This window comes from Hakea prostrata, chromosome 1 (genome assembly GCF_041222555.1).
Source record: "Hakea prostrata isolate BN-2017 chromosome 1, UWA_Hpros_2, whole genome shotgun sequence".
Taxonomy (NCBI): domain Eukaryota; kingdom Viridiplantae; phylum Streptophyta; class Magnoliopsida; order Proteales; family Proteaceae; genus Hakea; species Hakea prostrata.
Window position 1 is genome coordinate 76,465,096 of NC_142600.1, and position 16,874 is coordinate 76,481,969.

Here is a 16,874-nt window from a genome sequence, read left to right on the forward strand (position 1 = left end):
CACATGAGAAGAAAGAAAAATAAATATCTCTTCTCTCTTCTAAGCTTCAATGGGCCTCAAGGTAATAGGGCATTTTACTCCTTCAAGAGACCTCCATTACATATCAAGGATAGAAGAAACAAAACAATCAAGATATAAACATCTTCGCTCTCTACATTTCCCCATAGGATGGATAATTACAGATGAACTTCTCAAATTCCCTCCAACTAAAAGTTCTAGGTTGGAAGGCAAAATTTAAATGTAAAACTATCATCCCTTGAACTAGCATTCTTAATTAGACTAGGGTGATGTGAAACTATTTACATACATCAAGGGGCAGATCCTATTCAAACAGCAGACGCCGCCTTACAGACTTAGATAAGTTAGGGCTGTACAACTTTCTGTCTCCTTCCAAACTTTCAGCTCCATTAGAAGCTGAAATTTTGGATGGTTCTTCGCCCTGTTTTGACTGAACCACTACTTTCGTTGAACGGTAAAACTCGGTGATACTGAGCTGAACACCACTTGATTTTGATTCAACCTTGCCCTTGGTTCCACTTCCACCGGATTGGCAGCTGGATTTCCGTTTCAGTGATTTTGACTCCTTCATTGCCTGTAAAAGAATTCATGAAAACACACCCAACCAAGCAGGTAAAAAAATCATTATGTAACAATTTATCTCTTCTTGACTAAATAGAAACACAGAACAACTTGCTTAACCAGCAAAGAAGGAATACAAATGCCCAGTACAAATTTCAAACCAGCTAAAACTGAGGAAATCTGCTTAAGAAACCAGGTTTTTTAACCCCCTCTTTCCAACCCAAACAACACCCCCCCCCCCTTTTCTCTTGATAGTTAATTTAAAAAATAAAATAAATAAGGGGTTACAGTACAAGAAGGCCCAGAAGAAAAAAACTCATCCCAATGAATCAAAGCCCCAGCTTATCAACAACAGAAAAGAGAAAGAAAAGAAAAGGGGAGGGGGGGGGGGAGCAGCACTACTATTTTGTGAAAAAGAGCCCGAACTCATAATCTATGATGAACAGGTACTTGGACGAATAACAGACAGTTCTACCAGTATAGCACCTTTTCCTACCCCTAACCCTGGGTAAGTCCATGAGTTGATGCATGCCCAAAGTGCCATACAAATATGAAAAGACAAGAGGCCAATACACATAACCAAGTACAGCACCACATAAGCAGGCCACATCTTTTAGGTAAACTGGAATAGGAACAGAACATCACAGGTTAAATTCTTTTGGCCCACAGTCTAAATCAACTTGTAGCCAGTAATTAATTAGTAAAAAAGAAAGATGAGGCAGCATACCTTCTCTTGCAAGAATTTCTCAACTTTTTCAGGAAATGCAGCCCGAACAAGCTCCATATTTTCATCAGTCATTAAAAACCGGTGGTCACTAGCAACCAAAATCTCTGGGTCATCAAGCTCACCGTCAACAGACTCGGTGGTTCCATCCAATTCTACTACCGTCAGTTGGTCAGATAGTTCTGTTGGGACCATATGGATAGCACTGCCCACAATGTCAGCTTTCTTCCATTTGACTACATAAAATGGCTGGCCATACCTTATCTTCTCATGTTCAATAGAACTGAATTCATACTGTCCATATAATAACAAGCCTTCTGCCAGACTCGATGCCTTCTCTCGCAAAAAAATAGTGGATAACAATGGCAGCACCCTCTGCCGTATGTATGATGGCTCCCAATGTTGGTGGTAAACTAGAAAGTCAACAAGTGTCTCAGTGCTGGGATTTTCCCACTTCAAAGAAGGGCCCTTATTTTCTGCAAATAAAATACGAATTCCTGAAAATTACTAAGAATCTGAAGCCACTGCTTGAGTTGGTACTGATAGCACAGCCTCTACCAAATTAATAGGTCTTGATCAAAGCAAAATTAAAAACATAAAATTATCCAGGAAGGTCTCGTTTACATTTTTAAATTTAACAAACTGCTCCCAGTAGCATAAGTTACCATATGGAGGTGATTAAAAGATATGTATGAGGGCGTGAATGTGCAAGATCTAAAAGAGGCCAAGGGAAGCACCTAGGTTCAGCCCTAAACACCTATTTGTTTATCATGTATGAGCTGACCGAGGACATCCAACTATCCCAGACAAGGCACCACGTTATATACTCTTCACCAATCATATTGCACTGGTGGATGAGACAAAGCAAGGACTAGGACTAAGTTAAAGCTGTGGAAATTGAACTTGGAAACAAGAGGCTTTAATATTAATGGATAAAAGATTGAGGACATGATGTGTAACTTTAGTCACACCTAATGGATGATGACATAGTAAAATCTGAGGAGAGAGAAATACCACCAAGTGACCATTTCAAATATCTGGGTCTATCATACGCAAAGATGGTGATACAGATGCTGATAAATCACAAAGAATTAAAGTGAGGTGGATGAAGTGGGTGAGGTCAGACCAAGTTACCATGTAACCACCACATTCCATTAAAGCTTAAAATGGAAGTTCTACAGGACTGCTGTTTGACCTGCTACTATGAACGGGGAGAAATGTTTGGCAGTTAAGAAGTATCATATGGTGAAGCTTTGGGTGGAAGGATGAGAATGCTAAGATCGATGCGCAGGAAACATAGGAAGGATAAGTGAGGAATTCCTTAGTTTTCTTGGTTTCTATCCCATTTTCACCTAATTTCCACAACTCCTTTGCCTTCAAACCCCTCTTCTTTTGGTCCTCCTTTGCCTCCAAACACCTCTTAAGCCACAACAGCTACAAAGGGAGCTTTGGCAGCAACAAAATGTGAAGCATGAACCATTCCCAACAGTTCCAAACTTCCCATTTTTTATTTTTGTTTTGTTCATGCCTTAAATGATCTCGTATTGCCTTGAAATTAATATATGTTTATTCTAAGACTATGATCTATGATCGTGTGTTGTTAAACTTATTTTTTTATTTTTTTACTACTATTTTTTTCTATTTTGAAAACTATGTTTTAAATTATGGATTTTGGAAAAATACATATGCATACATGATATATGGGTTTCAACTATCACTTGATTTAGTTGGTCATTGTATTTTGTTAACTTGTTATACATGTAATCATTCTATCAAACAATTCATGTATGTTGATGATTCTATGCTTGTATGCAATACAGTTTGTACTTATCGGAACTAGTCATTTGTTAGTATACTTGAATGATAAATTTTCAGTGGTTTTTTTTTTTTTTGTGGCAAAATTCTACTTCCATTGTGCTTATTATGCTTTAAAAAGGTAGGAGAAAGAAATCAGATGAAATGGAGGTCATATAAGGCCTAAAGCCTATGGTCGAAATTTCCAAAAAAGTACCAGGTTTCCAACCAAAATTTTTGTCAAAACCTTGTTTTTGCCTACCATGCCAAAAAGATAACCAGTCCATTAAACACACAACATTTGAGCTAGTTCTTGAAGAGGCTAAATTGAAAAGAAGTTGCTTGTGTGGTTGATTTCTTCTTTTAGGTACACATTTTTGGTAATTGAAAGTGGAAAGTGCAAGTGTTGGGTTTAACAAATAGGTTATCGTTTTGGCTTTAGGTTAACGGAGAGAAGACAGTCCTCTGATTGGTGTTCATAAAACTTTATGTGTTGTAATATCAAAGTAATGAGGACTTTGGAGTAACTTTTGTGCGACAGTGAAGGATATAGAGAGCAGACTATCCTTCAATTGGTTTTTATAAGACAACTGAATCTTTGGGTGTTGTAAGATCAAAGTTATCAGGATTGTGAAGTAAATTTTGTGTGATAGTGGAGGATGTGGAGAATGGATTGTACTCAAAAATATATTAGGCTTAGGGGTTGCTTTCTTGAAGGAAAGACAAACAAGAGTGAACATGTAGAGTTGCTAATTTCTAACTTGGTTTGGGTGATAAAATCTGATGTGAAGCACTGAACATGGAGAGTTGCATTACTAATTTCTAACTCAGTTTAGGTGATAAAATCTGATGAGAAGCATTTTTGTCAAACACGTCCCATACAGATTTTTGTTTCTTCTAACCACAGAACCCTTTTTTTCTGGAGTTACCATATAGAGTTTCAGGACCCAAAAAAGCTCAGGAAACACCAAAAAGTATGGTGAACCCAAAGCCACTAAAAAAAGACCAGGAAGTTACTGTACACACCCTAGGTTTCCCTCATGTCTCCACTTCTATCCATCCAAAAAGCTGAAACTTTCAGCTAAGATTCCCCTCTTCCCTTCCAACATTCCAACATCCATTCCTGTCATTCCCCTCACCTATATGATTGCAATGCTAAAAAATTACTCCAACCCGAAAATATCCTTGTGGACATATATATTGTTATTGGCAACTGATTTGAGAATTCACACCAGTATGACATTGTTAGTCCATACTCCACAGCAAAAGATATCCACTCACATAGGGAAGTATCCATCAGGTACAATTTGTCAAAAAATCAGACTTTTAACTTTCAAAAAGTTTACCTGTGAAATTTCCATGCTGGTCATTTAGATACATCTCAATTATCTCATTGTTTGGAAAATTCTGCTCAATGGCAATCTTTCTGCAAACTTTGAGTAACCAATTTTCGTGTTTCTTCAGTTCCTTGCTTTTCTGATCCTGCAATTCAAACACCATGAACAGCTTTTAGAGGTAGATGTGCAACTACAACGTTGAGATGTCCCAAAGCAAAGGCCGGCAAAATATATTAAGATGCATTATATGTAAAAACCAGTCTACCACCAGAAGTTAGCAAGTCATTTCAAGCTCTAGGAAGGAGTGATATCAAAGATAAATGTACCATATCACAAGAAGAGCATTCACATTTGAATCCCATTGGCTTTTGCATGCAATTCTCATTACCCATAGCAGCACAATACTCACAAGCAAGCTTGAGATGAGACTTTTTGTTGCCTGGATGCCCACAATATGAACAATGAGGAGATTTTATCCTAGAAGAGCTCTCCGATGGACTTGGTCCATCCTGAGACAATGCAATATCCGCTCTGCCAGTTTCATGCAACCTGGACTTGATATAGATATTTATAAATAAATAAATAAATAGAAGAAGAAGAAGAAGAAGAAAAACAAGAATATGTCAAACGATATTGAGAATTGCTACATCTGCAATGCAGCTTCTATATCTAAACTCGTAAAGACAAGTGTAAAGAAGGAAAGTAAAAGCAGGTGCTCAATAGGAAGAGGGGTAGAAATCGTACCTGTTCAAAATCTCCTCCTCAGGGAACATCTGGACAAAGCGTAGAGCTGTATCGAGCCCAATTCCTTGTACCCCAGTCAAGTCATGGTCATTTCCAACCAAAAGAGAGATGGCTATTAATTGTTTCCTCTTCAACCCAAGACCAGCTTCAATATCTGACATGTAGTAGCATTCAAATGGTTCCTGCATAAAGTCTGATGCTCATACCAGCTAGGGAGGTGAAAAACCAATTGAAAATGCAAATGCATATTTGTATAATGATCACAAAAGACAACGGAAAGAGTAAAAGGGAGGCGCTTGTGAACCAAAGCAATGGAAATAAATAAACATAGAGAATGGGCATCTCAATTTCTTTTTCTATAGGGTATTTGTTTGTGAGCCTATACTATGACGTGGATATGGGTGCCACTGATGGCACCAATACAATCCCAATCAAGTCCATCAATAACATGTCAATAACTCAAACTTAATAAAAGAAGCTGGCATTACTGATCATACCTTAAGAAAAAGATAGTGCTTTAGATTTTCTAAAATCTTGTGGGCGTGTACCATAAAGTTTGGAGGTCATATGTTATATTTGCCTAGCTTTAAGCAGACCTCCATTAATGTAGCCTCAAGTGAATGAGGGCCAGTTCTTCCAACAACTTTAGATGAATAGCAGCACAATTAGGGGTTCATGAGATTTCGGCCAGGACTGATTCAAGCTCCTATTTAGGTTCGAACAAAGTTCAAAGACAGATCTGAACTCTGAAATAAGTTCTCTGCTTCAGACATGTTTGTATAACTGAATGATGGGATCAAACAAAGTTCTAAGACTGCTCTTAACTTTGAAATAAGTCCTCTGCTTTAGACTCGTCTGTATAACTGAATGAGAGATTTGACTCCCCTAGAATCTAGAATTAGGGTTAGGGCTTGTGTTAAAATGAAACCACAAAATAGCAAATCAAAAATAAACAAAATGAAAAACAAAAAGAGATTTAACGTGGTTCACACACCAGGCTTGCGCGCTCCACGCCCAAAAGAGAACCATGAAGGCGCGGCGCCCCCACCCCGCGGGCGCCCCCACCCTCACCGCCCCCGCGCCCGCCCCGGCCGCCCACCCGCCCCCCCCGCCCAACCCCCAAAAACCAAAACCCACCAACCCACAAAAAAAAAGGCCCCGAACCACACTTTTTAAAAGAACACCCCCCCGGCCTGGGGCCCCCAACACCCCCCCCCCCAAACCCCGCCCCCGCCCACACCGTGGTGTGCCATGTCCACAGGCAAAAAGGACAATCTTTTCACTATGTAGAAGAAGTACAGCAGGAGACATCTCAAAACCAATCACCAAGAAAGGCGTTACAAGAACTCTCACCCAAAACCCAAGCCGAAAATTTCAAATCTCTCAATAATGTGGTATGTGAACATAAGATACATATATATAGACAATTGGGTAAACAGGTCGATCCATTGGGGTGGGTCATATCATACCGCCCCCTCCGCATACCGAGATCAATGATGGGCTCAAGCCTCCGCTTGCACCACAGATTTCCAAACACAAGTCATTAGGGTAGTCCACCAAAATATGTCGGTGGAAGTCCATCTTCGAAATTGGGTACAACAATTCGGGTCACAACATAACCATAGTTGTCATGGTGACAAGGCAAAGCTAGTTGAGGCAACAAAGTGCCCGCCAAGGCGCTTCCGGTGCGGTCAAGGCATTTAAAATGACATTTTTAGTGTACATCCCATACAATACTAGCATTAGGCTACCTTAAGTCATCCAACATACCAAAAAAAACACATATAGTAACTAACCAAGTCCTAAATAAATTACAAGTATTTAAGTACTACGTGAATTTTTTTATAAAATTAGTAATTCATAATTTTGATATAAAGTATTATACTATCATCAACTATTCAATTCATAATCAAGAACCTGCTCGAATAAGACTTTGCAAGTAACCAAAGGGTCACCGGAGCTAAACTTTCTAAAGGAGAAGAGACAAGAGAGTCCTGCGATGAAAGAAGGTAAGTCTTGAGAAGGGTTTTTAGGTAAGGGACTTTGAGTGTTTTATGTATTGCTGCGCAGTTAGAAAGAAGATACTAGGAAGAAGATACAGTGGTTTTACTTCTAATTTTTTTATTTGAAAGTGATCCCATATATCTAATATATAGGCTAGTTTTGATACATTATCCAATAAATATAGTTAGATAAGCATCTAAATTAATAGCTTTTGACTTAGGATCTTTGTTTCAAAAATAAAATAAAATAAAAACCTGAATAAGACGGTAGCCTTGACCATCAAGGCGTTCAACATGCCCAAGGCGACCACCTAAAGCACATCATAAGATATAATGTGAAGGTCGCCTCACACACTGATTGCCTAGACGCCTAGGTGACACCTTGACAACTATGGCAAGAACTAGGGTTGACTGAGTCATGTTGTTGCTTGGGGCTAAAACAGAATTCTCACTAGTGAAATTGAAGTCTCAAACTCAGCCTTTGTTTCTGATTTATAAAACTAACAGATTTCCTAATTATTATCTGTTTCTGACTTATCCGTACAACAGATTGCTGACCTGAACTTCTCAACTCTGGAAAGTAGGGTTAGGGTTTCCAGGGGAGTCGACCTGGTTTTGGGTTTTTGGAGCTCTCAGGTGGGCCATAGAGGGAATGATTAGGATTACAGGGCTAGGGTTAAGGTGTTAGGGTTCTAGAAAACTTGGTAATTGTGGAGCTAGGTTTTTGAAAATAGGGTTAGGGTTTAAAGTTTTAGAATTAGGATTTTAGGCTTAGGCTTTTGGGATCTAAGGAGTAAGGGTTTTGGGTTTTGGGTGGGGTTGAAAAGGGCTAAAATTGGGATCAAGTGTCAAATTGTCAATGGTAGGTAAGGATTAAGGGATCTGCAAAGGGTAGGATTCTGATGGAGGGATTGGCAACTGTGTAGTCTAGGGTTTATGAAGATAATGAGAGAGCTGAATGGGTCAGGTTTGTAAAAACGACAATTAAAATATGGAAGGTGAGTGGAATCAGAATCAGTCCTGACTTGTTACTTACCTGTAACACAAGTCTTGTAATGGGAAAAATGATGAGGGAGAGAAGTGAAGCTAGGCTACAAGCTCTGCCGAAGGAGAATCCTTCAATTAGAAAACCCTAGATTGCTTGCTCAATCACCTTGAGATACCTAACCACTGATGAGAAGCTACTGACACCTTCCTCTTAGGCGGCAACACATTCTTTATTCATCATAATCTGAATTCTGAAATCCCCATCTGTTCCGCCTTAAACTGACTTTCCTAGTTGTACTCAAAAATTAAAACTAAGTTGGATTTAAAGAGGACAAACCTACAAACCTAATAAGGACTGTTTACTTATGTGTATCAGGGCTGATAAGGCACACTACTCTTGATAGACCTGATCTAATTTAAATTTAAAAACAAAAAAAAAAAAAAAAATTGTATTTGGCCTAAACACTATACTAATGGACGGATTTTTATATGCGGCAGCAGCTGCCTGCTGCTGCCGATGGCTGGGATTAAGACACATAATAAGCAAAAGGAAATCAGACGGTTATGCAAAATTTGATTTTACATTTAAAAGTTTAAAAAGTTTCAAATCACAAAACACACCCCGCACCAAACCCATTCACGGAACCGAGCTTCTTGGACGGCAAAACCCTAACTGCAAGCCCTCTCTTCCGCAAGCCCCTTCACCGCAAGCCTTGACACACACCTCGCAAGCCCCTCCGCGACTGCCAATGGCCGCCCGCACCGCCGACCCACGGGCAGCCGAGACGGCGACATGGTGACCAACGGGGAAATCCGCCTCTCCGGACGATGAAGGCCTCCATTCGCGCCCAAAGAATAAAACCGCGAAATCTTAAATCTAGATCTCATCTAACACGATCTCTCCTCGAAATCTATAAAGGGCGCGCGCCAACAAGGTTGAAGAAATTGAGAGCAAAAGCCCGCAAGACAAGTCCTCCTCCCCCTCTTTGTCCCCCCATCGATCTTGGTTTCCTTCAAGTATAGCAAGGCAGCCAAACGAGAACCGGACCGGTGGCCAGGCGATGAACACCGAACGACCCCGGCGGCGGGCACAAACACAGCGAGAGGGAGACGGGCACGCGCCCGATCCCGGCGGGGACCCCGCGCCAAGGTGAAATTAACCCCGAGTCATGGGGGACTTGGTTTGTAAATTAAAAACATTTAATCCTTAAAATGTAAACACATAAACATTCTTTATTTAATCTCAACCGTCCACTTAAATTTCGCAGACGTGGCAAAATCACCGCCGTCGGCGGCAGCAGGCAGCTGCTGCCGCAAATTAAAATCCACTAATGGACCCATAGAGTAGGCCCATCACGAAGTAAAACTTTTGAACAAAGGTCTAACACCCATATTTATCAACCCTATAGTTGATTTCAAAGGGAAATTGGCCAACTTGGTGCTGGACCTGCATCAACATGACCTTCATAACTCTTCTAAATATTCCTATAGTGGTTTCTAGAGAACTTTAGAAACCTTTTGTTATTATGTCTCTATACCAGTTATTACATTAGACCATACAGATGCAATAGCTGACTATTCATCAAGTCTAATATACCAAGTATCATCAAACCATTCAAGATATTGCATTAACAATTCAAGATTGCAGAACATGTGTTGTTCCATCTTATACTTTTCATAACATCAACCTACACGTCCATTTTAGACTTCATGCACACATTTGATCTTGTTAAATCACTATCTTGAATAGCTTCCCTAACCTATATTTTGTATATGCATTAGAAAAATCATATCCAGTAAAGTATCTCCTCGTTGAAGCTTGGTCAGTGGACCATTTCTGGTTTGTGTCAAAGAAAAGCATAATACATTGTAGGTAACTAACAATCCTCAACTATCATTATTATTTTGGTGAAGAGTAATGGTAATAAATTGTGGGAAAACACTTTCTGCACAAAATCTGATATGTGGAAACAGTAACAGGTGGGAATAAAAATGGTGCACTAGCTTACTTTGGAGTTGGGCCGCAGACATTTTACCACACACTTAGCCCCAAAGAGAAAAGTATCACTGTCAGCAGTGATGCAAGCATCTACATGACCATCACTGTTTAATTGAGCGCACAGTGCTTCAGCTTCAGATTTTGCTGTTAATACAGGCATCCCAAGGAGTTCGAGCAGCTCCTAGAACATCAAAAACCAGCCCTCAGAATAGTTTCACTGGATATTCCCAAACAAAAGAGAGAACTAAAGTACTAAACAACAATTATAGCCTAGATTTGACGCTTAATGATAAAGGCAATGAAATTGAAAACTAATCTTAATTTTGAAGGAAAACAGAAAGTAACTCAAATTTCAAAAAGGGGGAAAGGGTAGGATGGAATGCAGCGGTGGAATTGCTCACCACACACTCCCGAACAGATTTCATAAATGCCCGATTCCTTTCGACAGAAACTCTTTCGTCTGATTTCAGAGTACTCACATCAATGCCGGACGATCGAAAGAAGCGTTCGATCCTCGCCCTTGACTTCAGCGGGGAGGGAATCCCATCAACTACAAAGACCGGAAACGCTCCAAACTGCAATTCTGTATGCTAAGCGAGTGAAAAACAAAACAGAAGAAAGAAGCTTGAGACTTGAGAGTAACAAATTACCTTGGAAAAGAGATTAATGGTTCTAAAGAATGTGACTCTGAGATGAGGACTCCTTGCATTCTTTCCAATGGCAGTCTCATGTTGAACGATCCAGAAAGAAAGGTCTACCGCTACTCTCTTGTTTCTCAGGAAATCGAAGTCTTCGTTTCGGGAGTAGGGTTTGAGTAAATCCCAAAAGTTCCCTCCCACGCCCATGCCTACTTGGCACTCTCCGCAGAAGCGAAAGAATGCTCCTTTCGATCCTACCCAGTTCTATCAATCAATGCAAAACCCTACAACCACCACCACCGTTGTCGGAAAGTCGAACCAGAGCTTCATAGACTCTTGGTGCTTAGCGTCTGCAATCACGGCTGGTTTGTACCTCAACGGTCTAAAATAATCCTAACGTTATAATACCTCAGAAGTTTAGGAGTTTCTTTTCGTGAACACCGAGCCAGTGAACACTCAGGCTCGGAGTCTCAGCGTTGCCGATGTAAGTGGCGAATGGGCTTTGGCCCAGCTCATTCTGTTTTCACGTGGCCCAACCTCTTTCTTCTTTCCGTCTCCCGACCCAGGCCCACCCCTCGATGATCCAAGCCCACAGTTCTTCCCAACCCCTTCACCTTTCCACCCAAGATTCCCCGTCTCCCCCACTCAGCCCAGCCCAGCCCACAGCCCATTTCTACCCCCATCAACCCAAGGACTGTCTCCAGTCCATTTAAAATATGTGACTTGCAAATAAACCTCAACATTTTTTATATCAATTATCATTCTCAATTCAGAATTTTTCATTATTTTAAATTGTTTGGTATCTATTATCAGTTTTATTTTTATTTAAAATAATAAAAAACCTCCAAAATCTATAATAGATTTTTTGTCTATTATGAATTATTGTGAGAATTTCATTCTTTTCATTTATGTACATGTTTACTTAAAATTTTATAGTTTTTTTTTTTTTTTTTTTTTTTGTAAGAAATGAAACACTTCATTTAGAAACTAAGAAAAGTACAGACACACATAAAAAAGGAAAAAGAGATGCATGACAACACAAGGTTCAGACCAAAGCAAAAAGCGGAAATTGACCAAACTGTCATACATGCAATAGACAGGGTCATTCAAGCTAAGGGATGGATCAAGTCCAATAAACTCTTAGAACGAAAGCTGTACCAAAGACAGCAACAGTTAAACCGATGATACACGCCACAAGGGCGGAGACAAAACACGCCACAAAGGCGAACTTTCGGTTGTCGCGTTGGTAGCATCAATTTTGCGGAGAAAGTTCTGACCTACCATCGGTCACTACCATAGAGGCATACCTGTAAAGCTCGCCACAGAAGAACTTGTACTTCCAAATCTAGAGTTGTTCCGCAGTATGCACAAAAGGTCGTTGCAACTAGAGATATTATTTAACTTTTTAATTATTTATTTATTTTATCCGAATGAAGTGGGAGGTGGAAAAGATGGAGAATGAGAGATGGGAGAGAAAAGTATGCTACAGGCGATGAGACTAACGAAACAAAAAGATGAGGTGATGAGAGAGTTCGACAGGAAAAACAACAGATTGAAGCAAAAAACTCCAGATCTGGTTTTCCTAGCAAATGAGGGAGGAGAAGAAGGCGGAAAGAATAGTAGGCAGGTGAGCAGGGAAACGCATACACAAGAAAATTTTATAATTAAGATGGGATAAAATAGTCATTACACATTCTTTTGTAAAAATCATACATTTTCCTTCTTTTCTCACTAGTTCACTATCATTTTCTAACAATTTTTTATTTTGACACCCAAATTTATTTTTCATTTCATAATTATTTTTGACAAAATTCGTCAAATCATTTTTCATTCCTGACCAATAATGAATTATTGTACTTATTTCTGTTAAATAGGCATAATAGAGAATGAGAATTGATATAAAAAAGGGCCTTAATTAGCTATTTGTGCTCAACAAGTCTCAATCCAGCTTTCAGGGCACCCATGTGGGGCATTTGATATTACACCATACACTACCCCTTTTTTTCGTAAAATAGATGAACTTAGATATTACTTTTTCATCCCAAACTTATCGATGAACAAATACATGCTTTTGTGTTCTACCAAAACAGATAGCTTTGGTGTCTATATTTTTCCTTTTTTTGTAGGAGAAAGGTAGTTATTGATACACATATTTCTTTATAAGATGTGATACTCAATGACAACTCAATGTTAGTAATGATCTCAGGCTGTGGCCGAGAAAATTGAAGGAGCTGGAAAGCTTTGCATCCCAACTATTCGGGTTACTAAATAGGGTGGATATGTCTTCAGCGTTGGTGGGAGAGGCAGAAGCAATTCGTGAAGCAATTTTGTTCGCGGCAGCTAGAGGCTTCCATCAATTGAAAGTTTGGAGTGATTGTGCAGAAGTGGTTAGATGCCTACAAAAACTAGATTACCATCCACCTCTTGAAATCCTCCCTGTGATTCAAGATATAAGGTCCATGTCAGCCCCACCGGTCTTTGTATCTGTCTCTTATATTCCAAGGATGAGCAATGTTTTGGCCCATTCCTTGGCCCAAAAGGGTCAGTCTGTTGGGCTCCAGACTGTTTGGCCCGTTGATTCTCCTTGGCTAGCCAGTCTGTTGGTTGGTGAGGCCTCGGCTTTGTAGCCTTCCTTTTTGAATAAAGTCAAGTTTCACACCAAAAAAAAAAAAAACCCCTGATCCACTTTCAACTTCTTTCAAATTCAAATTCAGGTCTAACACATCTCATCTTCATCAATAACATTGGTAGAGCACAACGAGTCTTATCTGTCTCTCTCTCCACCACATTCATCTTCATCCTTCTTATCATTAGATTTTCTACCTCTTTTTTTTTTTTTCAACTTTTTTTACTCACATATATATATATATATATATATATATATATATATATATATATATATATATATATATATATATATATATATATATATATATATATATATATATATATATATATATATATATATATATATATATATATATATATATATATATTCTCACTAAAATTTTTAATTATAACAGTAAAAAAAAAAGAGTTAGGAAAAACTCACATGCCCTTGGTTAATGTGGCTCTTCCAGACATATCGTATGGTAAAAGGGTCAGTGATTGTAGATGCTCTTTTCATCAAATAGACTTTTGTTTAACGGAACAAAAATAACAATAATAAAGAAATAAATTTCAGTCTGTTTTCACAAAAATAATAATAATAATAATAATGACCACACATGACCCTTCTTTCAATCGCTATAAGTTATTTTTTTTTGGGTAAGAAAATCCCTAATAGTTGACGTTTGACATCATTTAAAAGCATTTATATTAATCGTGTTATTGTTGTTAAATAATAATAATAATAAATTATATAAGTTATAAAAAAATCTTAGAGAGGGGATCACTGCTTGTCTAGACCTATAAATGAAAAATCAGAATTTGCTTTCGAATTCACGTTCGTATTCATTTAAGGATCTTCGAATCCGAAAATTTTATTATCGAAAGATATATATATGTTGATACGGAATCTCGCTCGTCCTTCCCTGTCAAGAAACCTGCAAGATACGAGCTCGACCTTGGAGGGTCGAGGTACGTCTCCGACGAACAAGTCAGTACCAATAATCTGATCTCAACTACTCAATAGAGAATTCAAGTAATTGATCACAAGAAGTATGATTACCTGCCTTCTAGTGTTTACCAGAGGTCTTTATATAATGTATGGTGATAGAGTTATATTCGAAATAACCTGCTATGAGTTGTTGTAGGAGAGTAACTCTTTTAGAAGAGTCCTTTTACCTAACTAATTATCTTTTCCAGTTGTTTGGTGGTAGGAGTCTACCCCCCCCCCATATGCTATAAAGATGGACTTTTAATGTGGTCGGCCTACCATGAACCGGCCGGATCTGTTGGGTTGTAATGGTCGGACCGTCAACCGTCGGTTCAGACTGGGGATATAGAATGACCATTTTAGTCATTAACAATATCCATTCGATAAGTAATCGGATACGGCTAATCAGATAGGATAATATCCAATTAAGATTTTATCCAATTAGAATAATATGATTTTTTAAATATATAAAATATGGCACGCCTAAAATGCTAAATCAACAAATTCATAATATTTTCCCTCAATGGAAGTTCCAAAATGTTCTTTAGTAGTTCTTCAAGCTTTTGGAAACCCAAATTCTCAAACCCTACTTCTTTTCTCCTTCAACTAGTGGCAACCCAGTGGTTAATTGACCATGGAAATTGTAAGTTAACGGAGAACTTAACGGAGAACTACGACGAATGCCAAGTTCCTTGAGGCGGTGATGGATCATCTGAGGATCAATTTGAGGTGTTTGTTGTGTGGTGCTGGCGGCAGTGCTCTCATGAACCTATGATGTTGTTGCAGAGCCTCCATTTAATATATATCTTTTCTATGAAAAGATTTTTCTAGTTGATGAGGAAAGAATAAATAAACCAGAAGGAGCGAGTTTAAACCGGTCCAGGAGAAACGACTAGACGTGAGTTAGGTTCAAACTTAGTTCGACATTTGATTCGGACCAAGTCAAGGTCGGTTGGATAAATACAAAGTTGAATAATAAGGTAAATCTGAATAAGATTCTAGCAAAGAAACAGTATTCAACCCAGGACTCTACTACTTGTGTTCGAGTAGGGCTCAAGGACTAAGATTCTCATCACAACCTAACGAGGGTTTGAGTCTCATTCAAACTCGTACATAGAAAATCTATAAAAAGGTAAAAGAGCACAAGAGAAAGGTACACTGAATAGAATTATCACTATTCGTATTATTATTGTTCATTACTTTCTTGCCTTCCTTAGTCGGATTTCTAACTAAATCATCGGTGGTGAAAACTCAACCTCCACGGTCGAGCTCATCTGTGCAGGTTTAACCGACTGAAGGGACGAACAGGATTGTGCAGCAACACTAATAACGACAACTAACCAGGGATGACGATGATGTAAGGATTTCAAAGAGGAAACACATCAAAGATACAACCGCCAACCAGAGAGAATAAACAAAGAAATAGAACTACAAGGCATGCATACAGTGGGTATGAGAATAAAACAATTTCTTTTTTAAAACAAAGAAAACAATTCTTCCTCGTCAAACGACATTTAATTTTTTTTATTAAAAATACTTAAGAGAAAACCTCCTGTCCAAAACTAAAGATGGACTTACAATAAAGTTCTAACCACCAGGATTTAAACATTTTCAGCCTTTTAAGGCTACATAGTCTGCCTGGAGATTTTTGGATCTCCTGGTACCATTTTTTCCCCTTTTTTATTATTTATTTATTTGTTTGAGAGTCAACAAATATATATATTTTTTTTTTTTTTTTAGGAGAGAACTAGTAATTTTATAAAAGATGAGAAACTTTTTCTACATATACAGGACTTTACTCCTTGCTATTTGAGACATTGGTCTTTACCAACTCTTATTTTATTTTATTGTAAAAGAGTGTCACATTACGAATAAGAAAGACAACTACATTGCGTACTCAAGGGTTCGTTTGAATAAGAAAGACAACTACATTGCTTACTCACGGGTGCGATGATAGCCTTTACCTCACGCCTCTAGATTAGATATTTAAGTAATATTTGACTCCTCTCTTTGGATTTCCATTTAAATAGGGGGTCCACCTTATCAATGTTTAAAGGAAAACCCTCCCCTCTTAAATATATCGTCAAAGGGTAGTATTGTCATTGCTTCAAAGAAGGCCATACTTTAAAGGTGAGTAGAGCTGCATAACTTTATCAGGTCCATCAATCAGTTCCAAAGGTTCAGATTAAATTAAAATAAAATAAATTCTATATTTTAAATATTATCTCAACCTTTGGATATGACTAATAGATATGTATCATTCACCCAGAGGAAAATAGATGTTCAATTTATTGTCAGAAATGGACCTGATAAAGTTCCATAAAATTCCTTCTTCTATGAGCCAACTTTTATTGAATCAGCTCTAGGGAATTTTATTAGAGCTTGACTTCAGTGCTGCGATCGAGATCAAGGCAAATGTTGCGCATTAATTACACAGCACCCAATAAATTTTCATTTTATCAGGTCAATTT

At 38.4% G+C, this 16,874-nt stretch overlaps 1 protein-coding gene across 3 annotated transcripts; it reads right to left on the reverse strand.

Annotated features, from left to right (window-relative positions):
- Positions 1-44: 44 nt before the first annotated feature.
- On the reverse strand, positions 45-11,189 carry LOC149030173 (5'-3' exonuclease family protein). Of its 3 annotated transcripts, none has more exons than XM_089142491.1 (8): positions 10,818-11,189; positions 10,647-10,742; positions 10,178-10,348; positions 5,179-5,360; positions 4,761-4,983; positions 4,444-4,579; positions 1,307-1,779; positions 45-592 (listed from the first exon to the last, which is right to left on the reverse strand). In XM_089142491.1, the coding sequence occupies exons 1-8, from the start codon at positions 11,010-11,012 to the stop codon at positions 323-325; spliced, it is 1,746 nt and encodes a 581-aa protein (XP_088998617.1). In that variant the 5' UTR covers positions 11,013-11,189; the 3' UTR covers positions 45-322. The 3 variants fall into 3 exon arrangements, with proteins under 3 accessions (XP_088998617.1, XP_088998616.1, XP_088998618.1); XM_089142490.1 differs by having other exon boundaries at positions 10,569-10,742; XM_089142492.1 differs by having other exon boundaries at positions 10,569-10,750; positions 10,818-10,902.
- Between the last annotated feature and the right edge of the window lie 5,685 nt (positions 11,190-16,874).

Excerpts from the sequence above, each read along its gene's own strand:
- LOC149030173 (XM_089142490.1), bottom strand. The coding sequence starts at position 11,012 with ATGGGCGTGGGAGGGAACTTTTGGGATTTACTCAAACCCTACTCCCGA. Across the intron at positions 10,743-10,817 it reads CCATTAATCTCTTTTCCAAG|TTTGGAGCGTTTCCGGTCTT; the intron begins GTAATTTGTTAC and ends ACAGAATTGCAG. Across the intron at positions 593-1,306 it reads AGAAATTCTTGCAAGAGAAG|GCAATGAAGGAGTCAAAATC; the intron begins GTATGCTGCCTC and ends ATTCTTTTACAG.